We start from the raw sequence: 27,121 nt of genomic DNA, 5'->3' as shown, positions 1-27,121 counted from the left end.
GAAGATAGCAGAATCACAGGAGGCTGCTGTCAACTAGGGTCAGAACCATCATGAAGAAATAGCAGAAACACAAAACAGACTGCAGTGTTTGGAGTGGGGGCAAATGAAGAAGTGGAAACAGAAGGCACAGACAATTTTTCCTGAAATAGTGAGCCTCCATTTCATTTTAAAATAATTCAGTTTGGAAAGCACTTCAGGAATGGTGCAGTAAGGACCTCCAAAAATATATTTCCTCCATGAAAGAAAAGTGGTGGCAAAAAATCATCAAAATCGCCTTTTTAAAAACTTTGGAAATGAATAAACGAATAGCTCATGGAACATATATTTAAGAAAAATGGTTAAATCTTAAAAAGAAACATGATTGTTGTGGCATTTTAAGTTTTAATTGATTGCTCTATTACCATTCTCTCTTTCCAGCTTCAAGGTATCCTTGATAAAAACCAGTAGCCTCACAACCCTGTGAAAACTATCAGACAACCAGTCATTGGAGGGGAAACAAAAGTTTGGAGCTCCTTGAAGAGTTTCTTACTCAGAGAAATGTTATATAAAATCTTTTTTTTTTTTTTTTGAAACTGGCTGGTTCAAATCCCAACTCCAGCTCTTTATTTTTTTAATTTTTATACAATTTTTAAAGGTTGCTTTCCACTTACAGTTATTACAAAATATTGGCTGTATTCCTTATATTGTACGGTGTATCCTTGAGCCTATCTTACATCCCACTCCCTTGCCTCTATATTGTCCCCCACCACTGGTAACCACTCATTTTTTCTACATATCTGTAAATCTGCTTCTTTTGTGATTCTCACATTTGTCATATTTTTTAGATTCCGCATATACCTGATATCAGACAGTATCTGTCTTTCTGTCTGACTTATTTCACTTAATATAAGGCCCTCCAAGGCCATCCATGTTGGTGCAAATGGCAAAACTTTGTTCTTTTTTAATAGATGCGTAATATTTCATCGTGTATATATGTACATATATACATATACACCACTTCTTTATCCAATCATCTGTCAGTGTACACTTAGATTGCTTCTGTATCTTAGCAGTTGTAAACAATACTGCAATGAACATTGAGGTGTGTGTATGTTTTTTAATTGGTATTTTTTTTTTCAGATATATACCCAGAAATATATGATAGTTTTATTTTTAGTTTTTTGAGAAATCTCCATACTGTTTTCCACAGTAGCTTCACTAGTTTAAATTCCTACCAACAGTGTACCAGCTTCCCTTTTCTCCATGTCCTCTCCAGTATTTGTCATTTCTGTTCATTTTAATGATGGCCATTCTGACAGATATGAGGTGATATCTCACTGTGGTTTTGATTTGCATATTCCTGAGGATTAGCAACACTGAGCGTCTTTTCATGTGCCTTTTGGCCATCAGTATTTCTTCAGGTCTTCTGCCCACTTTTAAATCTGGTTCTTTGGTTTTTTGACAGTGCTGAGTTCTATGAGCTATTTATATGTGTTGGCTATTAATCTCTTATTGGTCATATCACTTGCAAATATTTTCTCCCATTCAGCAGATTGTCTTTTTGTTTTGTTTTATGATCTGTCTTGAAATTCCCTGAAAATACTCCATTCTCAGGACTTGTCATTCTTTGGCCTGACTCTGTGTGAACAGCTCTATCTCACAGGCACTCACAGGCACTCATCCAAGGCAATAATCATTTAATGTCACAGCTGCCTGAGGCAGGGAGGAGGGCAACACCAATTGGGGCAAATAAGAAGCTGATCAAAAATCTTTAAGGGAGAAACTGGGAAATGAGATGTCGCTAGGGGATTTCAAAAATCTGTGACATATTCCTAGAAATCTAGAAGGCAATGCACACGCCCAGGAAAGACACCAGTATGTCCTAATTGCTCACCTTTGGCTGACTTTGAAGCTCCATGAGGCAGGAAATGAAGACTAGGGCAGAGTTGTAAACTGCCTTCTATGGCAGTGAAGATGTGCCCACACACATATAAAGGCCAGAAAACACACTGATTTGAGGCACTGAAGGAAATTTCTTTCTAATCTTTCACTGACCGCTAAGCTAACCAAGCAGAAAATTCAGGAGGCACACGTGACACCTCTAAAAAGTAGTCTAGGAAAGTCACTAAACAACAGCAATGTCACCACCACTACCGCCAAAAGACAAACAAACAGAACAAACGAAAAACCAAGCAGCAACAGCAAGCCCTGGAGAAAGGGAGGAAATCTCATTTCCAGAATTAGCACACTGTACCATTTCAAATGACAAATTTTCAACAAATAATGAGACAAGCAAGGAACAGGAAACTATGGCTAAAACTCAGGGAGGGAAGCAGTCAGTAGAAACTGTGTTCAAGGAAGCACAGATATAAGTGTAATTAAGTCAACTATTACAAATATGTTCAAAATACTAAGGGAAAGTGTTTCAGTAGGTGGGTTAGGTATGGCAGAGGATAGAATAGAACGTGGGTGTGACTGAGGTTAACATGCAGGTGAGTGCTAACCAGGGAAGAGACCAGTGCATGACTCAAGGTCACTAAGAACAGACAGGGCTTCCCAGGGGGTGCTAGTGGTAAAGAACTTGCTTGTCAATGCAGGAGACATAGAGAGGCAGGTTTGATTCCTGGGTTGGGAAGATTTGGGAAGATCCCCTGGAGGAGGAAATGGCAACCCACTCTAGTATTCTTGCCTAGAGAATCCCACGGACGGAGGAGTCTGGCAGGCTATGGTCCATAGGTTCCCAAAGAGTCAGACAAGACTGAAGTGACTTAGCACAGCTAACAAGAGCAGACAACAGCATCCAGGCTCAAATGGTACCTTGTTTACCTCAAGAGGAGACAGTACACAAATATTCATCTCCTTGCATTATAACAGCCCTCTATAGCTGGTGGGTCCACTCAGCAGCTGCCATGGCCAGTGTGCTGCTTTTACCTCACTTTGAGCTATAGACGAAGGACACCAACTCTTACTCCCTAGAGTTTGAAATATACAAAGTTGGGGATATACCTGACACATGCATAGCCAAGCAATTCTGAGAAAGTTTCACATGCTCAAGATTAAGGCAACAGGTAGTACTGACTGTGCTCTGAACTCTTTGCATCCAGTATGACTTGTGAGCTTGCCAGCATGTCCTGTACTGAGCACAAGGAATTTGTTGGGAATGCAAAGGAAGTGTTGGACTGAACTTGGACCCTACCCTCACAGAAACCATGTTCAAAAATTTAAAGGAAATCATGAGAACAAGGTCTTGCCAATGAGAGAATATCAATAAAGAGATAGAAACTGTACATATAAAAAATAGAAATTCTGGAATTGAAAAGTACAATAACTAAAATTTTAAAATTCCTTATGGGAGCTTAATAGCAGATCTGAGCTGTCAGAAAAGAATTGATAAGCTTGAATATAGGTCATCTGGGTTTCTATGATCTGAGAGAAAGAAAGAAAAAAAGAATTTAAACAAATGAACAAGGAAGAGAGTTCTGAGACTGTATCAACATAGCATAATGAAAATCCCAGAAGGATAGGAGAAAGAAAGGAAGGGGCAGAAAGAGTATTTGAAGAAATTCATGGCCAGAAGCTTCCCAGATTTGATAAAAAACAATAATTAACATATTTAAGAAGCTCAAAAAACTTCAAGTAATATAAACACAAAGACCAGGCAAAGACAAAGAGAATCTTGAAAGTAGCAGGAGAAAAACGAGCCATTGTATACACGGATCTTCGAGATTAACAGTTAAATTCTCAGCATAAATAATGGAGCCAGAAGGCAGTGGAATGATATATTCAATGTGCTGAAGGAAAAAAAAAACTTTGCCAAAAATTCTATACTCAGAAAAACTATCCTTCAAACACGAAGGAGAAACTAAGGCACTCCTGACAAACAAAAACTGAGAGATTTTTGTTACTAGCAGATCTGCCCTACACCAAATGCTAGAGAGAGTCTTTCAGATTGAAATGAAAGGACAATAAACAGCACCTGAAATCCATAAAAGAATGAACAAGCAATGGTAACGATTAACTACATAGGTAAGTTTAAAAGCGTTAGTGCATTTTGCCTTTTAATTTTTTTCTATATGATTTAAAAGACAACTGCATAGAACAATAATTATACAATTTTGTTGATGGGCTTATAATTTAGAAAGATGCAAATTTTAGGATAATAGTACAAACAAGGAAGAAGAGCACGGAGCTATGTTGAAACAAAGTTCTTGTATATGACTGAAATTAGGTTGGAATTAATTGAAACTTATTTTAAATTAAGATATTAATTAAATCCCCATGCCAACCACTAAAAAATACTCAGAAACATACAATAAAGGCATAACAAGGGAATTAAAATAGCATTCTAGAAAATAAGCATTCACCTCAAAAGAAGGCAGTAATGGAGAAATAGATAAACGAAAACAACATTAGGCATATAGAAAACAAATAACAAAATAACATAGAAATCCTACTTTATCAGTAATTACAGTGAGTGTAAATGGGCTAACCACTCCAATCAAAAGGTAGAGATTGGCAAACAAATGATCCAAACATATACTATATATCCAAGTATAAAAAGAAGCACTTTAGATGCAAAAATGCATCTAAATCAAAAGTTAAAAAAATGGAAAAAAGGTGCATCATGCAAATAGTAAACAAAGAGAGTTGGAATTGCTATTCTAATATTAGACAAAGTAGACTTTAAGACAAAAATTGTTACAAGAGACAAAGAAGGACATTTTATAATGATGAAAGGGTCTTAATGTCTTCCATGACATAAAAACTATAAACAAATATGCATCTACAAGAGAGCCAAAAAAAGAAAAAAAAGAGGAAAAACTGACAGAAATAAAGGGAAAAGTAGGCAATTCAACAATAATAGCTGGAGAATTCAGTATATCACTATCTATAATGAATAGAACACTAGACAAAAGATCAACAAGGAATTAGAAGATTTGAAAAACACTAGACTTAACAGAAATCTATAGAATACGCCATCTCATGACAACAGAAAACACATTGTTTTCAAGAGCACATAAATTTTCTCTAGGATATAACATGCTGCACCGTAAAATGAGCCTCAGTAATTCAAGAGGAGTGAAATCATACAAAATATGCCTTTTGACAATAATGGAACTAAATTTTAAATCAATAAAAAGGGAAATTTAAGAAATTCAGTAGTATGTAGACATTAAACACAAACTTAACCTGCAAGTCAGAAGAAAATCACAAAGGAGTTTGAAAATGCTTTGAGATGAATGAAAACAAATGCACAATATTTGAAAACTTATGGGATACAGATAGAGCAGTGCTCAGGGGGGAAACTTACAGTTGTAAATAACCATATTTAAAGAAGAAAAATCTAAAGAATCAAATTTTAAATTTCAAAACTCTAGAAAATGAAATGTAAACTAAACTTAAAGCAAGTAGAAGGAAAAAATAATATACAGGGCAGAAATAAATGAAATTGAAAATAGAAAAATAATAGATAAAAATCAATAAAACGAAAATTGGTTCTCTGAACATATAACATAGTTGGCAAATATTTAGTGAGACTAAAAATACAAGATTCAAACTATAAATGAAGTAAATCAGACAAAGAAGAATAAGCACTATATGAGTAGAAACAGACTCACAGATAAAGAAAGTAAACTTATGGATACCAAAGAGAAAGGGGAGGAGGAAGGGTAAATTAGAAGTATGGATTAACAGATACACATCACCACATATAAAATAGATAAGCAACAAGGATTTACTGTGTAGCACTGGGCACTGTGTCCAATGTCTTGTAATAACTATAATGAGAAAGAATCTGTACAACCAAAGCTAACACAATATTGTAAACCAACCATAGTTAAATTTTAAAAAAGGAAATACAAGATTCAAATTGCCAAAATCAGAGACATTACTGCTGATCTTACAGAAATAAAAAGGATTACTATAAATAATGGTAAGCTAACAAATTAGGTAAGTGAGATAAAATGGACAAATCCTAGAAACACACAAATTACTAAAACTGAAGAGCAAATAGAAAATCTGAATAATTATATAACAAGTAAAGAGATTGAATTATAATAAAAAAACTTTTCTGCAAGAAAGAGACTAAGTCTACATAGCTACACTGGTGAATTCTAGAAAACATTTATAGAAGAATTAATATCAATCTTTTAAAAATTCTTCCAAATAGAAGAGGAGGAATGTTTCCTTATTTACTCGTTACCCTGACAGTAAATGAGGCAAACTAGAGACCAGACTCTGTTATGAATATAAATGCAAAAATCCTTAACAGAATACCAGCAAACAAAATTATATCCAGCAACATATAAAAAGGTTTATACATTATGACTGGCACTTGTCCCAGGAATGCAAGATTGGCTCAACATATGAAAATCAGTGTAATATACTATATCTATAGAACGAGGGGTAAAAACTACATGATCATCTCAATGGAAGCAGAAAGGCATTTGACTAAAAAGCCAACACTATTTCATGATGAAAACACTCAACAAATTAAGAACAGAAGTAAACAGTCTTAATTTGACAAAGGTCATCTACAAAAACTCCACCACTAACATTTTTAATAGTGAAAGGCTAGATGCTTTTTCTTTATGATGAGGAAGAAGACTAAGATATCTGCTCACATTGTGTCTATTCAACATTATAGGAGAGATTCTAGCCAGGGCACTTAGGTAAGGAAAAGGAATTAAAAACACCTAGATTAGAAGTGATTATGTAGATTACATAATCTCATATATGGACAATTCTAAGGAATCTGCATAAAATCTATTCAGTGTTAGTCATTCAGTTGTGTCCAACTTTTTGTGACCACGTGGACTGTAGCCCACTAGGTTCCCTGTCCATGGAATTCCCCAGGTAAGAATACTGGAGTGGGTTGTCATTTCCTTCTCCAGGGGATTTTACTGTCACAGGGATCAAACCCAGGTCTCCTGCATTGCAGGCAGATTATCTACTGTCTGAGCCTCCAGGGAAGCCCTAAAATCTGTTAGAACTAAAAAATGAGTTCAGTAAAATTACAGGATAAAATGTCAATATACAAAAATCAATTGTATTTTTATATACTAGCAATGAATAATCTAGAATGAAATTAAGAACAATTGCATTCACAATAGCATCAAAATAATAAAATACTTAGGAATAATTTTTTTACAGTTATTTTATTGTTTATTTTTCTTTCAATTATATTTACTTTTATTTTATTTTTTGGAGGGGTGCAACAGACATTTATTTATTATTTTAATATTGGAAGTATGCACTTATCTTACAACTAGAAGTTTACACATTTTGACTGCCTTCATCCAGTTTCTCTTTCCCCTGTGCCCTGAATCTGGTAACCATAAATATGAACTCTTTTTACCTTTGAATTTGGTGAGTTTTGTTTTTTACTTTTTTGAGATTCCACAAACAAGTGAGATCATACAGTATTTGTCTCTGTCTGACTTATATCACTTAGTATACTGCCCTTAAGCTTCATCCATCTTGTCACAAGTGGTAGGATTTACTTGTTTTTTTTTCTTTTAAATGACTGAGTAATATGTATTATTATGAATATTCATTGGAAGGACTGATGCTGAAGCTGAAACTCCAATACTTTGGCCACCTGATATGAAGAACGGACTCGTTGGAAAAGATCCTGATGCTGGGAAAGACTGAAGGCGGGAGGAGAATGAGATGGTTGGACGGCATCACCGACTCAATGGACATGAGTTTGAGCAGTCTCCAGTAGTTGGTGATGGACAGGGAGGCCTGGTGTGCTGTAGTCCATGGGATCGCAAAGAGCTGGACGCGACTGAGCGACTGAACTGAACTGAATATGCGTAATATATGTGTATACCACAACGTCTTTATCCATTTATCCGTTGACAGACATTTGGGTTGTTTCCTTGGCTATTATAAATACTGCTGCTGTAAACATTGGGGTGCAAGCATCTTTTCAATTTAGTGTTTTTGTTCCCTTTAGATATACTCCCAGAAGTGGAATTGGCAGAGCTTATGGCAGATCTGTTTTTAATTATTTTGAGGATCCTCTATACTTGTTTCCATAGTGGCTACACCAATTCACATTCCTGCCAACACTGTTCAAGAGTTCCCTTTGCTCTGCATCCTCACCAGCATTCGTTATTTCTTGTCTTTTTGATGATCGCCATTTTGATAGGTGTGAGGTGATATCTTACTGTAGTTTTAATTTGCATTTCCTTAATGATTAGTGATGTTGAACATCTTCTCAAGTGTGTGTTGACCATTCATGTATCTCTAAAGGAGAAAATGGGAAAATGTCTATTCAGATCCTTTGCCCATTTAAAAATTGGCGTATTTTTTTATTTTGCTATTGAGTTTTTTATGTATTTTGGATATTAGCCCTTTATCAGATATCTGGTTTGCAAATATTTTTCCCCATTACATAAGTTGTGTTTTCACTTCATTGATGGTTTCTTTTGCAGTACAAAAGATCTTAATTTGATGTAGTCCTACTTGTTTATTTTTTATTTTGTTGCTTATGCTAATTTCCTCTAATTTTGATGATTATATTGAAGTTATATAGAATGTCTTTGTTTGCAGGAATTACACATGTAAGTATTGAGTTGGCCAAAAAGCTTTTTCGCAATTTTTCATAACATCTTATGACCATAAACTGAAGGAACTTTTTGGCCAACCAATAGTTGGGAATAATGGGTATTATGTCAATAATGTACTTTCAAATTATTTAGGAAAGGAAGCCTTTGTAGTGTGTCTCCATCCTTCTATAAGCTTGAATTTATTTAAAAAGAAAAAGACCTGAGCCTTAGGGATCTACTTAACATAATCAATAGAATGTTACACTAAGAATTTTGCATTATTTGGGGATAGTTGTGTGTGTCTGTGTGTGTGTGTGTGTCTGTGTGTGTGTGTGTGAGTGTTTGCTGCCATTGTGCATTTGTAACTAACACCAAATCATTACTGATGGCCTGACATTCATACTTCAAACCTTTCTGGAGCCAAAACTTCTGCTCTTTCTCAGCTCTTGACTTTCGTGGCTCATTTGTAAGTTCCATTATAGTGTGTGTAAATTTCCATAGTTGATGTGGCAATGGTATGTATAAGATCTCTAGAGTCTTTGACTTACAATTAATTTTTAATTTTCTATTGTTCCTGGTAATGTGAGATTCAGGGCCATAGGACGGTCTGAATTTAAAACAGATTATAAAATATTTTAGCACTTGAATGAAGACTAAGGATATGCAAGGATTTTTCTTTTCTAAGCTCTTCTGTGTCATTCCTTCTGTAACATATTATTTTTAGGGAAATGTGGCACATTTGCATGAAATGGTTTTCCTAGGAATCATGAATCAAGCTAGTGGAAACAGTAAACAGAGCTTGTTCCATACATTCTAACCAGCAGCTCTCTTTCCCTTTACGCTTTCCTGAAATTGTCCCTAGCAACTACTTTGTAGTCGTGAATAAGAAAACTCAGACACAGGAGGGCGCAGGACCCATGCCTGCACACCTGCCCTGGTGGGAGGGAAGCAGCTACAGAAGGGTCAGGCCTTAAAGTAACTCAGCTCTGATCCCCTCCCTGCTCATCCATCACACATCCCCTGAGCCAGCCATACTTCAGGAGGGTAATGGGCCTGGGAGGCAGTGATGAAGGAGGCACTTCTGGGTTCTTTAAGGAGCCCCGAAATGGGAGGAGGAGAACCTGCTGCCCTAGCAATTTATTAATAAGTATATTCTACCAGCTTCCATCAGATAAGTCAAATACAATGTGCTACCAAAGGAGGAAAACAGTTAAAAAAAAAAAAAACTAAGATCATGGCATCTGGTCCCAGTGCTTCATAGCAAATAGATGGGGCAAAAGTGGAAACAGTGACAGATTTTACTTTTTTGGGCTACAAAATCACTGCAGATGGTGACTGAAGCCGCAAAATTAAAAGACACTTGCTCCTTGAAAGAAAAGCTATGACAAACGTAGACAGCATATTAAAAATCAGAGACATTACTTTGCCAACAAAGTTCTGTCAAAGTTTTTCCAGTAGTCATGTATAGATGTGAGAGTTGGACCATAAAAAAGGCTGAGGGCCAAAGAACTGATGCTTTTGAAGTGTGGTGCTGGAGAAGACTCCTGAGAGTCGCTTGGTCAGCAAGAAGATCAAACCAGTCAATCCTAAAGGAAATTCACCCTGAATATTTATTGGAAGGACTGATGCTGAAGCTGAAGCTCCAACACTTTGGCCACCTGATGCAAGGAGCTGACTCATTAGAAAAAACCCTGATCCTGGGAAATATTGAAGGCATGAGGAGAAGGGGATGACAGAGGACGAGATGGTTGAATGGCATCATTGGCTCAATGAACATGAGTTTAGTCTGAACAAGCTCTGGGAGTTGGTGATGGACAGGGAGGCCTGGCATGCTACAGTCCATGGGGTCACAAACTGTCCGACATAACTTAGTGACTGAACAACAACAAGTGGTGAAGGAAGTCTTCAGAGAAGAGGTGTTGTCAAGGAGTAGCTGCCATTTGTCTCTGAAGGAGAGGGTGGTCACAGGGAGAACGAAAAGTGGGGGACAAGGCCAGAGGTCTGGAGGTGAGTCCTCACCTGGGCTGGTGAAGGTGGGGGCGGCTGGGAGCACAGGGTCTCAGAGCGGAGAAAACGGCCAATGGGAGGGGCCTGGGGGCCCCGAGGGCAGAGCATTAAAAGAAGAAACAGACAGTGACCGCTTCCCTTTGTGTGCTGGACTCAGAGAGTGGACCTCCATCCTACTAGCAATGGGGTGTCTGGGGGCAGGCTTGCAAGAGGGTGACAGGGTCTCTACGGTTGTGGAGAGGAAGGAGGGGTGTGGTGGGCCTGAACTGCCCACTCCCCCTCCACTGAGCTGCACTCAGTGCTGCCTCTCCTCCTGTCCCCAGCTCCCACAAGTTCTAGAACCCACCTGTCTTTAGTTGTCTTCAAGTTACTTCCCCAGTGTTGGACTTGCAAGGAGTGAGGGTCGCACAGATCTGCCCCGACCCTTGACCCAAGGAACTGAGGAAGCCGGAAGACTCAGGGTCTAGGAAAGGAGATTTGTAGTGGCCAAGAGGCCCTGGGCGCCTGGTGGGAGGGGTTTGGGGGTAAGAAGTCCCAACTTTCTTCCAAATGAGAGTGTTAGTTGCTCAGTCATGTCGGACTCTTTGCGACCCCATAGACTTTAGCCCTCCAGGGTCCTGTATCCATGGAATTCTCCAGGCAAGAGCATTGGAGTGGGTTGACATTTCCTTCTCCAGGGCATCTTCCCAATGAGGGATTGAATCTAGGTCTCCTGCATTGGCAGCCTGGTCCTTTACCATTTGAGCTCCAGTCATGGTTTTATTGCCTGGCACATGGTGGGTAATGAAGACACCAGCCAAAGAAACTCCAAATGGGCCGTCCTTCTCCGACAGAGCAAGGCAGCCCTGCCGATAGGGTCCTTATCCTATGATCCTCTTGTCTTTGCCCCTAGACGTGGCCCTTTACTGGAAAGCAGTCCTCAGATAATATTCTAGTTTAGGGGCATTGGATCAGGAAAGGAGAATGAAGCCAGGATCTTTGTTGTGGCACATTGTCCAAAGCCAGAGTCTGCCATCACCAAGCTGGCATTTCCCTGAGTTCCCAAGGTCTCAGACCCGGCTTGCATGTCCAGCAGGAGAACTCAAGGCCTGGGTTCACCCCCAGCTTCCCAGCATCTGGCCTGTTCGGCTTGGGAGGATGCCAGGAGCAGTCGTGATACCCGGGCAAAGTGATCAACAACCTTCCTAGATAAGTGTCCACCTGGGAAGGTAGTTCCCTGGGGTAGTGGAGGGGCAGAGTCTTGAAACTTCTCAGGATGCCATCTCAGAGTTTGAAGGCCTTAGCTTTTCAAGCTCTGTGGCTAGAAATCACCACCATCACAACAGAAGCAGATGAGTCTCAAGCATCTGAAAACTGGTAGCCTTATTTCTAACATCCTTCCAGTGTGAGGACCAACCAATCTGTTCCTGTTTCAGGCAACCCAATCCTTCTATTATGGATGCGGAAGGAAGCTCCAGTCGTGGTTTTATTGCCTGGCACATGGGGGATTATGAAGACACCAGCCAAAGAAACTCCAAACAGGCCGTCCTCCTCCGACAGAGCAAGGCAGCCCTGCCGATAGGGTCCAGACCACCGAAGCTGCCGAAGCTACCGAAAAAGGAGGAGGTATGGATCATTATGGAGAGGGAAATGGCAACCCACTCCGCTACTCTTGCCTGGAGAATTCCATGGATAGAGGAGCCTGGTGGGCTGTAGTCCACAGGATCGCAAAGAGTTGGACACAACTGTGAGACTAACTTTCACTTTTCACTTTCACGGATCATTAGCTTTTCTGAGTCATCCTGGAAAAGCCTGAACTGTTTTAACATATGACTTAGAGAGTGCAGTTTATAGTAATGGGCTTCCCTGGTGGCTCAAATGGTAAAGAATCCGCCTGCCAGTGCAGGAGACCTGGGTTCAATTTCTGGCTTGAGAAGATCCTCTGGAGAAGGGAATGGCCTCCCACTCCAGTATTCTTCCCTGGAGAATCCCATGGACAGAGGAGCCTGGCTCCTCTGAGTCCATGGGGTTGCAAAGATTCAGACATGACTGAGTGACTAACACTTTCACTTTCTTTTTTATTTTTCATTTAGTAGTAATACTACAAATAATCGATTTTATCACTCTTTTCAACCTATCAAAATGTTTTGTAATTCATATTGGATTTCCACAGTGATGTCTATATAGGTGAGTATTATTACAATTTTACACAGGAGGTGTGTGGCTTGGTCCTTAGAACCATTTATATATTGTATAGTTTAACCTAGAGAGCATAGCCATATACTTGGTTTCCAAAACCTGAGAAAACTCTCAGTTTGTGAAATAGGGTAAATCTATAACCAATCCTTAAAACCCCACAGACTGATCAACAGAGTAAGGATATCCCAGTTCAAATTCAAGGTTTTCTCCCCATTACTGTCTGAATGTTGAACAAGTTGCATGATTTCCCAAAGCGGGTTTTTTCATTCCTAAAATGGGGATGTTTTTATCTGTCCTGAATATTTTGTAGAGTTACCATGAGAGTCAAGTGGAGAGTGTGTAAGCATATATTCAAATGAACAACTGTTTCCTGAGGTCCTTCTGCATAATCCACAGCAAATCCTCTCTGTAGTCATCCAGCATTTCAATATTGAGTGTGACAAGAAGCTTCCCTGGTATACAACGAGCACAGTAGCTCAGATAGTCTGCGACTCCTGTTCTCTACTAGGAGAGAGGCTCCTTGCCACTGCCCTAGAATATTGCTTTCCCTCTGGCGCCAGAGATCAGTTCATCAGGAGTTGTCTGTGTGACAATTAATTATATATCCATCTGAAACGCTCTGTGAGGAACCGAGGGAAGTCCTCAGTAGGTCCTGACCCAGGGATGCTCTGAATTGAAGAAGGGAGCATTTGGCTGCTGACATTCCTATGTGGTCTGAATTTTGAGCTGGGTCCAAGTGAGATTTATTGCAATGTGTGTGAAGAAGGCTTTAATTCGTTATTTTCTACCAGTGAATCAATTTTGTGTAGAACTAGCATGATCATGGAATGATCCCAAATGCATCCTACTAAATCCCACTGAGATGCTTTTATGCATTAAAAAAAAATCTGTTGAAAGACTGACTTTGGAATGATTTCAAACTTACAGAAGAGGTGCAAGAACAGTACAAAGTGAACTGATACACTCCTCACCCAGAATCATTGGTTGGTAATTTTATTTGTTCCAATGCTTTCTTTCTACACACACATACTTTTGTTTTCACTGAACCATTTGAAGGTAAGTTGCAGACATGGTTTTGCTTTACCTCTGAAGATTTCAGGGTGCGTTTCCTAAGAATGAGGGGGTTCTCGCATGTAACCATGGTACAATGATAAGGTATAGCAAATTTAGCACTGATACAGTGTTACCTAATCTGCAGTTCATAAGCAAATTTTATTAGTTGACCCAACGTTGCTCTTTGTCATGTTCCCTGACGCAATGTTTGATTCAGGATTAGCTCTTATGTTTAGTTCTCAAGCCTCACAGTCTCCTTAAGTTAGGGACAGCTCCTCAGCCTTGGTCTTTCATGACACTGATGTTCTTGAAGGATTCAGGCCAGTTCTGTGGAATTCCTCTTAATTCAGGTATACCTGGTATATTCTTGGGTGATGTTTCAGGCAGGAATCCCGAGGTGAGCGTTCATGTCATCTGCAGGGTATCACATCACAGAGTACTTGACTCATCCTTGGTGATGGAAACTGATCACTTGGTTAAACCTCTTCCCTTCCAGAGATAAACAAAATATTACATCATTCAAAATAGTCTTTTTTATCAACCATGCTTTTTTTGTAAATTCCAGAGATACCTTAGAAACTTTTTCCCCAAGGCCTTTCTTTGGATGATCCCCAGGGTTCTTGAGGGTGATACTTCGGTAAGTACTCAAGCCCTCTCCCCACTTGACATAAATTCTCTTCAGGGAAAATAAGTTGGAGCAAATTATAAATTCAAGCTTACAAAGTAAGCCTCACACCAGCCACCTGTGCGTGGCTCCTATTGCCATACTCACCTGAGACGCAGCCCACTTGCCATCCATATGTTGTGAGAACCAGGACTATGCCCTGGGAGCAGCCTTGGAAAAACAAAACTTTGTCAATAGTACCGGGAGACTCGGAGGACATTTTAAACACAAAGACCTATACACAATATCACAATGCTTTCTTATCAAGATAGATAGCTGAAAATGGGGACATTTTATATTCATGTTCTAAAGTTTGGATTTATGCCTATAAACGCAAGTACAGAGATTAATTTCTAAATGTTTCTAAAAGTGCAATTTATGATATTTAACAATATGTACCATTCTTGTATATAATACCCCAAATGCTTGTACAAATACTTTTGGAAATCAGTTCCACAAATTTCTGAACTATCTCTTCCATGCTATGCTGTGCTAAGTTGCTTCAGTTACTGGAGCAACTTCAGTCAAGTTGCAACCCATGGACAGTAGCCTGCCAGGCTCCTCTGTCCATGGAATTCTCCAGGCAAGAATACTGGAGTGGGCTGCCATTTCCTTCTCCAGGGGATCTTCTCAACTGAAGGATCAAACTATCCTCTTTTATGTCTCCTGCTTTGCAGGTGGGTTCTTTACCACTAACACCACCTACATTTCCCCAAATTTCTTCTTTTAAATCACAAAATATCTCTCAAGTCCTACCATCTATTACATTCATTGTTTTCCCTTCTTGCTTTTTGGTTGACATTATTTTCTCCACATAAATAATAGCTACTTAAGTGTTGTGAAACTTCTGTGTATATGACAGACACTTTCAACATTGTCATCCATTTCTATGTCATTTCTTTGCAAATATCTTCATTGCTCCCCTTCCCTCCAAAACATGGACATAATCTCAGGGATTGGTATGTTCTTTCCCTTGCCACTCACTCACATTGGATGTGGGAGTAGTGATTTTTCAAATTTTAATATGCGTATGCATCATCTGGGGTCTTCCCAGGTGGCTCAGATGGTAAAGAATCCACCTGCAATGCAGGAGACCTGGGTTTGACCCTTGGGTTGGAAAGATCCCCTGGAGGAGGGCATGGCAACCCACTTCAGTATTCTTGCCTGGAGAATCCCATGGACAGAGGAGCCTGGGGGGCTACAGTCCATGGAGCTGCAAAGAGTTGGACACATCTGAGGACTAAGCACAAAACGCACACGCGCGCGTCGCCTGGAGATCACAGTAAGGTGCAGATTCTGATTCAGTCTGTCTGGGATGGGGCTTGAGATTCTTCACATCCAGGGACCCTGAGGTCCTGGAGGATTCACCACCCCAAGCTGCATTTTGAGTCACAACAGGAGGGACTTGGTGGAGCAAAGGGAAGTGGGAGACCAGGATGAAGGATTAACAGGGCGCAGGCAGTGATCAGCTAGTGCCTTTCGGAAGGGCATGTAGTCCAACTTTGCAGGCAGCTGGTTATTCAGCTGCCTGCAAAGTCGGGGGTGGGAGTCGGTGCTCAGTGGTGAGGCCAGAGGAGGGGGACCAGGTGCTGAGGGGCTTGGATTTTCCTGGACCAGCTTTCTTTTTTAAATTAATTTTTATTGGAGTATAGTTGCTTTACAATGTTGTTAGTTTCTGCTGTACAGCAAAGTGAATCAGTCATAGGTATACCTATATCCCCTCTTTTTTGGATGCCCTTCCCATTTAGGTCACCACAGAGCACTGAGTAGAGTTCCCTGAGCTGTACAGTAGGTTCTCGTTAGCTATCTATTTTATACATAGTAAGTCAATCCCAATCACCCAATTTATCCTACTCCCTCTTTCCCTCTGGGTATCTGTAAGTTTGTTCTCTACGTCTGTGTCTCTATTTCTGCTTTGCAAATAAGTTCATCCGTGCCATTTTCCTAGATTCCACATATAAGCAATATTACATATTTGTTTTTCTCTTCCTGACGTATCTACTCTGTATGACAATCTCTAGGTCCAGCCACATCTCTGCAAATGGCACTGTTTCATTCATTTTTATGGCTGAGTAAAATTCCATTTTATATATGTACCACGTCTTCTTTATCCATTCCTCTATTGAGGGACATTTAGGTTGCTCTCATATCCTGGCTATTGTAAATAGTGCTGCTATAAACATTGGGGTGCATGTACCTTTTTAAATTGTGTTTTTTTCTGGATATATGCCCAGGAGTGGGATTGCTGGATCATACAGTAATTCTATTTTTAGTATTTTAAGGTGCCTCCATTCTATTCTCGATAGTGGTTGCACTGATTTAATTTCCTACCAACAGTTTAGGAGGGTTCCCTTTTCTCCACATCCCCTCCAGCATTTATTGTTTATAGAATTTTTTTGATGATGGTCATTCTGATCAGTGTGAGGGGATACCTCCTTGTAGTTTTGATTTGCATTTCTCTAAAAACAGAAGGGACAGGGTTACGCTTTCATTTTGGGGCGGTTATTTAGATGTCAGCCTGGAAGAGGTCTGCTGAGAGGGAGGTGCATTTGGAGGGCATTTTGGTAACCCAGTAGAGAAATCAGGAGGGATTAAAAGAAGGCAAAGGGAAAGGAGAAAAGGCGATGCATTGGGACCCAAAGAAAATAAGTTCAGCAGCTCTGGTTACCGACTGGATGTGGGGAAAGATCTCAGTGAACTATGAGAGAAGGCAGTGGAGGCCAACCGACCCCAGACGTTGTGAGATGAAGGGTGGAGGCAGGGGGCAGTAAGGAGAGAGTAGGAAGCAAAGATGTGAATGCCAAGGAAGCCTCTCTAGAAAATGCTCAGTTATCAAGGAAGGAGAAATTGAGGATGAAGAAGGCAGACAGGGGGCCTAGGAGAAGGCTCAGTAGACTGAGAACTTGTGGGTCAGGATCGGGCTGATGACTGATGGTTGGAGGTTGCAAGAACACAGTGGGCAAGGCTCAGTGTGGGGATTAATCCCCACTCTCACACCACAAATGGGGTGATACCTCCTCCCCTGCCATCTCAGAGGCTGCCCTAACTTGGGCTCTGCCTGTTCTCCAGCACCCACTTTGCAGCACATATTGAGTCTATGTGAATTGCCTCTCAACCCTCCAGGGGAAACTGTGAAGTCTGTACTGTTCACTATGTTAAAGATCTTTGACTCAAAGCATCCTATAACCCGGTGTGAGGATATTCTGACTCCCAGCTGCACTGTTGGGTCCTCATGTATGTCATTGGGCCAATATCTTAAGTAGCTGTATTAGGGGTTCTCCAGAGAAAAAGAACCAATAGGATGGATGGATAAAGGGACAAATGGATGGATGGATAAAAAGAGAGAGAGACAGACAGATAGCTTTAAGGAATTGGCTCACATGGTTGTGAAGGCTGGCAAATCCCATATCTACATGTAAGCCAGGAGGCAGGACACCCAGGCGATTGTGTGAAGGTTGCTGGAAGGCAGAATTCCCTCTTCCTCAGGGGATCTCGGTCTGTTTTCTCTGAAGTCCTCCCACTGGCCAGATGAGCCTCCCCTCACGTTTTGGAGGATTACCCGCTTTACTCAAAGCCGATTCATCTCAGTGTTGCTCTCATGAAATGCCTTCACAGTAACATCACACTGGTGTGACACCGGATATCTGGGTTGTTGTTGTTATTGTTCAGTTGCCGAGTCGTGTCCAACTCTTTGCGACCCCATGGACTGCAGCACGCCAGGCCTCCCTGTCCCTCAGTATCTCCCAGAGTTTACCCAAGTTCATGTTCATTGGATCAGTGACGCTGTCCAGCCATTTCATCCTCTGACGCCTTCCTCTCCTCCAGCCCTCAATTTTTCCCAGAATCAGGGACTTTTCCTGTCTGTTCACATCAGATGACCAAAATACTGGAGCTTCAATTTCAGCATCAGTCCTTTCAGTGAATATTCAGGGTTGATCTCCCTTAAGATTGACTGGTGTGATCTCCTTGTTGTCCAAGGACTTTCAGGAGTCTTCTCCAGCACCACACTTCGAAGGCATCAGTTCTTAGGCACTTGGCCTTCTTTATGGTCCAACTCTCACAACCTTACATAACCACTGGGAAGACCATAGCCCTGACTATATGGACCTTTGTTGGCAGATTAATATCTCTGCTTTTCAACACACTATCTAGATTTGTCATCGCTTTCCTGTCAAGAAGCAATCATTTTCTGATTTCACGGCTGCAGTCACCATCCGCAGTGATTTTAGAGCCCCAAAGAAGAAATCTATCACTACTTCCACCTTTTCCCCTTCTATTTGCCATGAAGTAATGGGGCCAGATGCCATGATCTTAGTCTTTTTTAATGTTTAGTCTTAAGCTGGCTCTTTCACTCTCCTTTACTTTCATCAAGAGGCTCTTTAGTTCCTCTTTGCTTTCTGCCATTAAAGTGGTATCATCTGTGTATCTGAGGTTGTTGATGTTTCTCCTGCCTATCTTGATTGTGGCTTGTAACTCCGAACCTGGCATTTCTCATGGTGTGCTCAGCATATAGGTTAAACAAACAGGGTGACAGCAAACAGCCCTGTCATACTCCTTTCTCGATCTTGAGCCAGTCAGTTGTTCCCTACAGGGTTCTTAACTGTTGCTTCTTGACCCGCATATAGGTTTCTCGGGAGACAGGTAAGATGGTCTGGCAATTCCCATCTCTCTAAGAGCTTTTTGCAGTTTGTCATGATCCATACAGTCAAAGGCTTTAGTCGATGAAACAGAGATGCTTTTTCTGAAATTCCCTTGCTTTCTCTATAATCCAGTGAATGTTGGCAATTTGATCTCTAGTTCCTTCTCCTTTTCTAAACCCAGCTTGTACATCTGGAAATTTTTGGTTTGCATAAAGCTGAAGCTTAAAACTCAACATTCAGAAAATGAAGATCATGGCATTCCAGTCCCATCACTTCATGGCAAATAGATGGGGAAACAATAGAAACAGTGAGACTTTATTTTGAGGGGTTTCAAAATCACTGCAGATGGTGACTGCAGCCATGAAATTAAAAGACACTTGCTCCTTGGAAGAAAAGTTATGACCAACCTAGACAGCATATTAAAAAGCAGAGACATTACTTTGCCAACAAAGGTCCATCTAGTCAAGGCTATGGTTTTTCCAGTAGTTATGTATGGATGTGAGAGTTGGACTAAAGGGAAAGCTGAGCACCAAAGAATCAATGCTTTTAAACTGTGGTGTTGGAGAAGACTCTTGAGAGACCCTTGGACTGCAAGGAGATCCAACCAGTCCATCCTAAAGGAAATCAGTTCTTGAATATTCATTGGAAGGACTGATGCTGAAGCTGAAACTCCAATCCTTTGGCCACCTGATGCAAAGTGGGAGGAGAAGGGGACGACAGAGGGTGAGATGGTTGGATGGCATCACCAATGTGATGGACATGAGTTTGAGTAGGCTCCAGGAGTTGGTCATGGACAGGGAAGCCTGGTGTGCTGCAGTCCATGGGGTCACAGAGTTGGACATGACTGAGCGACTGAACTGACAAGTAGGCAAGATTTTAAGCATGACCTTAGTTGCACGGCAGATGAGTGCAATTGTCTGATGGTGAGGACATTCTTTAGTACTACCCTTCTTGGGAGTTGGGATGAGGATTGACCTTTTCCAGTGGCCACTCCTGGGTCTTCCAGATTTATGATGTAACGCATGCAAAACTCAGATATGTGGGTACTGTGACCTAATCAAGGGGACATACAAGATTAACAATCACAGTACCCACCTCATCCAGGTGTGAGGATTCAACGAGGTGATATATATCACGTATCCGATAGAACCAAGAAGGAGTGTGTTGTATATGTGTGTGTGTAAGTGCTTCATCAATGGCATGATTTTAAAGGCAACAAGAAAAACACTTAAAATTTTCATTTAATCCAAAAAGGAGTTAGCAGTACCGAACATTACCTCCTTCCTGTAGTCTTAAAAAAGTTGGATTAAAACTCAACATTCAAAAAAATAAGATTGTGACATCTCGTCCCATCACTTCATGGCAAATAGATGGGGAAACAATGGAAACTGTGACAGACTTTATTGTTTTTGGGCTCCCAAATCACTGCAGATGGTGACTGCAGCCATGATATTAAAAGCTGAGCACCAAAGAATTGATGCTTTTGAACTATGGTGTTGGAGAAGACTCTTGAGAGTCCCTTGGACTGCAAGATCAAACCAGTTAATCCTAAAGGAAATCAGTCCTGAATATTCATTGGAAGACTGATGCTGAAGCTGAAGCTCCAATACTTTGGCCACCTGATGCAAAGAACTGACTCATTTGAAAAAACCCTGATGCTGAGAAAGATTGAAGATAGGAGAAGGGGACAACAGAGGATGAGATGGTTGGTTGGCATCACCATCTCAATGGACATGAGTTTGAGTAAATTCCGAGAATTGGTGATGGACAGGGAAGCCTGGTGTGCTACAGTCTATGGGGTCGCAAAGAATCAGACATGACTGAGGACTGAACTGTAGTCTTAAAATGACATGATTCAATGTGGTCTTATATTGCTACAAAAGTTACACTTAACAGCATGCTCTTGAGGCTGTATGCATCAGTGATAGATTTCATAGTAAATATTTTGTAATGCCCTTTATTTTCCTAAAATAAAATGCATAATTTTCATCAACAGAATAACTTACACCTGTAATTTATGACAAACCACTATAATGTCCTAGTGGCACTATTTTACAACTTATATTAATATATATTTTAATACATAAATATTGGGGCACTAGTGGTTTAGAAAATATAATCAACAAAGCAGACACCTGCTTCCGAATGGAATCTCCGTGAAGGCAGCAGCTCTAAGCAGAGACGATCAGAAGATTGTGTTGATGACAAACTCCATGATTAACACAGCTACTGGTAATATGGTTTTCCAAATATATGTCAGTTCTTATTAACATCCTAAACTTTACAAAGTAAAATCTTGCCTCAGTTTATACAACAGTGGCATTCCTGGAAAATTAGGTATATATTAAGATCACGAGAGAAGTATGTTGTGCATTTATGTAAAGCAGAATTAAATTCTCAGCTTCAATCATTATAAACAGGTTTTCACCCATATGAATGGCAGCAGGATATTTAAGTCACACAGGAGGTGGGATAGCTCCTTATTCTGTTGTGTCCAGCACGTAACGAGATTTTCTCTATCCCTGGGAGATTTGCTCTGCTCCCTCCCACTCTGTGCCCGGAGCCCTCTCCCATCACATGCTCACCAAACACCCCTGCTGAGAGTCACTAACATTTAGAGTGGGCTTGTTTCAGCATGAATTACTGGAAATGAGATGTCTAAGTCTGAATAACAGACAAATCACAGGCAGTACCAAGAAAATGTTCAAGATAAATTCAAAAGGTTTATTGCACCAGATGCCACAGAAAAATGGATCAAAGTAATATGTGAACAAGTTTTAAGAAAAAAGACTTCCATACATTGATACTGATATCTATTTAACTGATCAAAAACAAAGTCCTATCAATTTGTTGTAATGGAACTTCAATGATAACAAATCAACCCTGGAATTTTCTCCTTTTAAAACACCACTTAAATTTAAGCATATTGCAGTCTTGCTTCCAAGATTTATGGTTCACCAAATATGGACTTTTAAAAATTAACATTCAGAGGGGGCTGCTTGATTTAGGCAAATATTATATTAAAAGGTTCCTGCCCCCAAAGCACAATAGGAAACAAATGGTTCACATTTACCAAGAAGCTCAAGACTTTTTCAATTTATTGGTGAAAGTATGCATGAACAAAATACTTTCAAAAGCACATGTAAGTGGAAAAATCCAGATATTTAAAAGAACTATAGGGTCACTTTATATTCTTTATTTTTATGTACAACCAACTCCAGTGAGGAACCTAAAAAGCTACAGACTGAATTTTATAAAATCTCAGGACCTAATTAGAAGAGCCAAAACAAGAGTTTAGTATCATTTAGCAGGTGGGGATTTTCCTCCCTCGAAAAAAGTTAACTTGGAAAAATATGATAAGTTTAAAAAGTTGCAATGTGTAAACGGCAGTTTCATGGGATGTGAAAAGTTTATCGTTACTTTCATTAAAAAACAGCACACTTCAGAAATATGGATTGGAGCCTGTACAAAAAGCTATTTAACACTGATAAAAATAAAATACTTTGGAATTATGCACAAGTATGGAAGCTACATTTTAAGTTTTCATTGTCATGTTTAAACGTACACAAGTATCTTTACATTCATATCACTCATCAATCTACGAAAAATTAAGCCTCGACATGCTGGAGGAAGGCCCGCACGGCAACGCTGGCGCACACCCGCTCCGTCTGCCTCCCATTCGCCTGGACAAGCAAGATGCTACAAGAGGTACACTCAACAGGTAAGACGTCAAAGTTGAAGAAACCCTAAAGGTGGAATCCTGTCAACTGAGGTAGTTTTCTCTATTTGTACATTTTTTTTTAAAATTTTGCTTTCTTCTTGAGGTGGGCCTGGGCGAGGGCGGGTCCCTTCCTTACCTCTGTGGCTGAGACAGAACCCGGCCCCGGGGTGGTGTCTGGCATGTCTCCACCCAGTTCCATGAGATTCTTTTTCCACTTTTGGGAAGAGGTTGAGTTTATGAGAGAACAGGTGGATGTTCTTGAGAGGAGGAGGGTTTACAGAAGAGCAGCAACATTCCTGGTCTGTGGTGCAGGCGGCAGCCGTGAGGGGCGGGCTGCCTGATGTCCTGAGGGGTCTCCCTCATCACCTCCTTCTAGGGGAGGGGGGCATGCAGAGGCCAAGCTAGTTTTCTCGGCTGCCAGGGGCTGGGCCACATCTTTTCTGCATGAAGCTTAGAATTGACCATTTAAAGCTCAGCTTCCCTGGGCTGGGTCTAATGCTCCACAGGCCGCTACCTGCACTGATTTTGCATCTAGTTATTGTCTGTAAACCCTGGAGGGTGGCAGGGGAGGGAAAGTGTCCAGAACAGGCCCGTGAGAAGGGGGTCAGAGACTGGGGGATGCTCAAAGCTGGTGCAGTGGGGACGCTGTGACCTCGCTCAGCACGTGCATCACACATAAGGGACTCAGATGGGGAGAGGGCGGCCATGGGCCAGGTCCGCGACAACCACCATGGTGTCATGGAACCAGGGACTCTAAATATACCCGTCTCATCTCAGACGTCAGGCAAAAGGAAAACAGAAAACATAGATAAAATGGACATCACTTTTATGAGAGAAAGACATAAAATACAAATTAAAGATTTTTAGTCTTGAGATCCTCTGCGCTTCACATCCTTAAAAAAAGAGAGAGGAGGGGTACTTCCCCGATGGTCCAGTGGTTGGGACTCTGAGCTTTCACTGCCAAGGGCCCAGATTCAATCTCTAGTTGGGAAACTAAGATCCTACAAGCCGAGTAGAGCAGCCAAGAGAAAAACAGCAACAACAACAACACGTGATTTATTAAAAAGAGAGGGGAAGGCCGAGGCTGTGACCTAGCCCTAAGAACCAGTCCTAAGAAAGAACACACCTGTTTTTTTCCATTGGTCCGGCTGTTCTGCTCTTTCCAACAAACAACTCACATTTGTCAAAGAATAAAGACAGAGACGTATGTAACTTGGGGTTTGGGATTAGGATTTTATCACATAGCAAATCTGAAGACAGAGGATTCTAACTCCTGAAAGGGAAGTCGCTTCATATTCTTAGGTGCAAAAGCTACACGGAAAGGACTGGGGTCAATTTTTAAAGGAGAAGGAGATCAGAGCCTGGTTATAGTGAAAGTCCTCAAGGTCTGCGGGTCGTAACAGGTGTGCTGTTGACAGGGTTACCCCTGCTTTTTACACCACCAATTTACTAGTCTTTTCCTTTACCCTGGATGTCAGGACATCACCTGCTTTACAATCAGTAAACTAAAATTCGTATCAACAGAAAACTCAGCGTTTTTAAAAAGCAAACTACGCTCATACATAAGCAATGCTGCCTTGCGGCAGGTTTTATACTACAGGGCAGTCAATTTCTGGGAAGGTGTTTTGAAAAGGATGTAGGGTTTGGAAGGCACAGAGATGATAGAGTGAAAACTGAGCTCCTAGATGGACTGTTTAGAAATGGTCAAACTGATTCATAAGTCATCCTGAACTGTTGCAAATTTCACTTCCCACCTGGACAGCTGTGCCTTTTAAAGTATAAATAGTCATCTGTATTAACTGTTACAGGAAGAAGGTGGCTTCAGCTGGAGGGATTTAGCCACAGAAATGCTCTCGAGCTTATAGAAGTAACTTTGGTAAACGGCCCCTTTGACAAGGCTGCTGAGAGCTCTGAAGCCTCAGGATGAAGCGAGTGGGGTCGGACTGTGCCCTCCGCTGCTGTGCACTGTATGTGGATGGGACGAGGATGCTACATTGATTCTCGGGTTTATTGCACCAACAGTCCGTCCCTAACCTACCCGTGGCTGCATCTCAAACAAGGGAAACTGGGGGAAGGCTGGAAGCAGTGGGTCCCTGGAGCTCTGCTCCCCACAGCCAGTCCCCTCGTGCTCTCTGCCAGAGGGTGACACCAAAGCCACTGGCGCGGAGGCGGTACCCGCGGGCCCCACTACACCGCGTCCCTGGTGTCCAAGTCCCCGTGCTGACTGCCTTCTCAGGACAGTGGGATCGCTTCCTCCAGCTTGGGGAGCTCACGCCTGCACTCTGAGATGTTCTAGCAGCGATGATGCCTGTGTCGCTCAGGCCTGCTCTCAGGTCCCTGGTCACCGCTGTGCCCTCAGCGCCCACGCTGACCGGAGGGTGATGGAGGCCTGACTGCTCATGACAACATAGACACCTGGTATCAGTAAACCTACGGCTTCCAGCCAGCACCCCGGGAAGCGATGCCCCCGACACAGCACAGTGCGGGGAGGACCGCGTCCGTCCACCCTGCTGGCGCCTCGTGGTCGCAGGGAGCTGCCTTCCTTCCTCCTTGGGCTGAGAATCCGATTTTCTTCAAGGAGGAGCTGTCCTGAGCATTAGCTTACAAGAGTATCTGGGCGACGTAAGGAGAGTGAGTGCTCGCAATGGCCGTCAGCAGAGGCAGGTCGTTGGACTCGATCCTGAACGTGGAGAGAGGGGAGGTAGTTACATTAAGGTGGCAGGATTTATAGGAGCGTCCCACTGCCAGATCCCAGACCTGCCCGGTGGGCAACCAGAACAGAGTGAAAGAGGCAGGGAGATGGTGAGCCTGTTCCTGAGACCCGCCCTGCTGGGGTCCCGGAGCCTTTGATGGTGCAGTGGCAGCTATGTGCATGGGACCAGGGCCTGTATCCCTGCAGGGCCTCTGCACAACACCTCCTCCAGTCAGCACTCCAGGACTATACCCCGAGTCTGCACCAGCTTCAAGTAAGTCTCTGGAAACCCAAGATGGTGACAGTGTTTTCAAAACCCCTGGGCTTTCTTCAATGGCTCACACAACCGAGACCCCTACCCAGCACGCACTCAACGCTCAGACACCGAAGCCACCTCCTAAGAATGGAGGTAGAGTCAGTGAGGTGGGGAGCACAGGCAGGGGGCTGCTGGGTGTCCTGGGAAAGCTAGGATGGTCTCAGTCCTTGAAACATGTTCTAACGTCCCTTGTTTCCAAAATCTAAAAACTAAAAATAGAACCTAAGGCGGCAGCTGGTATGAGCTTGTGGCATCTTCCCTGCCTTCTGCAGTGACATTCAGGGTGACAGCAAGTTCCCAGCGCTGCAGTGCTGCTGGCCTGAGAGCAGGAGGGCAGTGAGGAAGGGCTGGAAGGGGCCCAATAAGGCACTGTGGGGCCTGAAGCAAGAAGGCAAATCCACCTTCAGGGTGGATCCTTCAGGGGTGGGTGCTGATGGTGGGCACCCATCAGTCAGGGGCCAGGCAAGCGCCCTAGAAATAAGAGCTGCACATACCACATCAGAAACCAGATGAGGCAGGACTACTGTGAGGCTGGTGAAGAGATCTAAGCAAAAACTGCAAAAGTAAATGCCTCAGAAGGGGAGAATATTTTTAAAGTGAAGTACATAAAAAAAAAGAAAAGTATGGCAGGAAATGCTGAGAGTGGAATAATACAGTAAGTTATATCCTGGGTCTGATATGAGAAGTCCAGCAAGAAAGCAAAGGCCTGAGCCTTGAAATAATACAACTTTGACTGGCAGGCCTAATAGAGAATTTTGGGACTGATGTTTTATACACGGTATTTTCTTGCCCCAAACTGGGGGGGATTGTCATCACAGGAAGACAGGGGACAAGGCCCTATTGAGACGATGTCGTTTTGTTACTTCTCTGTGGAAAAATTGAGCAGAGAGTAAAACTCAAGTCAGAATTTCTTCCCCCCAGAGAAATTAGGGCAAACAGTCTCTGGAAGATGATGCAGGACACGGATGACATGCACACCTCCTCTTCTGATGGGCTCACAGGAAAAGGGAGGAGAGTCCGGCCATCTGGGACACGCAGGTGGGCCCCAAGTCCAGGAGGGCTGCCTCCCTCACCTCCCCCAGAAACGGCAAGAAGCGCACAGCCGCTGTCCGACAGCCCGTGACTCCCACATCCTAGTGAAATGCCTCGACATGGGCATCTGGAGGATTACGTGCTCCACTTTCAAGGATAAAATAACTCCGGGGGGAAGGCTGACCCTGGACCTCCAGCTGAAAGGTTGGAGAGTCTGTTTCTAGGTGTGAAACTCTGGTGTCCCCGGGGAGCGGCAGGGGCTGGACGGGTCAGTGGGTACAGCC

At 42.0% G+C, this 27,121-nt stretch overlaps 2 protein-coding genes across 7 annotated transcripts in view; one reads left to right on the top strand and one right to left on the bottom strand.

Moving 5' to 3' along the window:
* The window catches only part of C17H4orf45 (chromosome 17 C4orf45 homolog), a 134,096-nt gene that overhangs the window by 104,700 nt on the left and 2,275 nt on the right, over positions 1 to 27,121 (top strand). The window contains exon 4 of the mRNA XM_027567248.1: positions 11,957 to 12,146. Within this exon, the coding sequence (XP_027423049.1) occupies positions 11,957 to 12,146 (190 nt within the window). The remainder of the gene's footprint in view (positions 1 to 11,956; positions 12,147 to 27,121) is intronic.
* Positions 21,780 to 27,121, bottom strand: part of FNIP2 (folliculin interacting protein 2) — a 126,396-nt gene continuing 121,054 nt past the window's right edge. For all 6 annotated transcript variants that reach the window (XM_027567242.1, XM_027567244.1, XM_027567245.1 and 3 more), the window contains one exon: positions 21,780 to 25,477. In XM_027567242.1, the coding sequence (XP_027423043.1) occupies positions 25,399 to 25,477 (79 nt within the window). In that variant the 3' untranslated portion in view covers positions 21,780 to 25,398. The remainder of the gene's footprint in view (positions 25,478 to 27,121) is intronic.

Source organism: Bos indicus x Bos taurus, chromosome 17, assembly GCF_003369695.1.
Source record: "Bos indicus x Bos taurus breed Angus x Brahman F1 hybrid chromosome 17, Bos_hybrid_MaternalHap_v2.0, whole genome shotgun sequence".
Classification (NCBI taxonomy): domain Eukaryota; kingdom Metazoa; phylum Chordata; class Mammalia; order Artiodactyla; family Bovidae; genus Bos; species Bos indicus x Bos taurus.
This window is presented reverse-complemented; position numbering and strand designations above follow the sequence as displayed.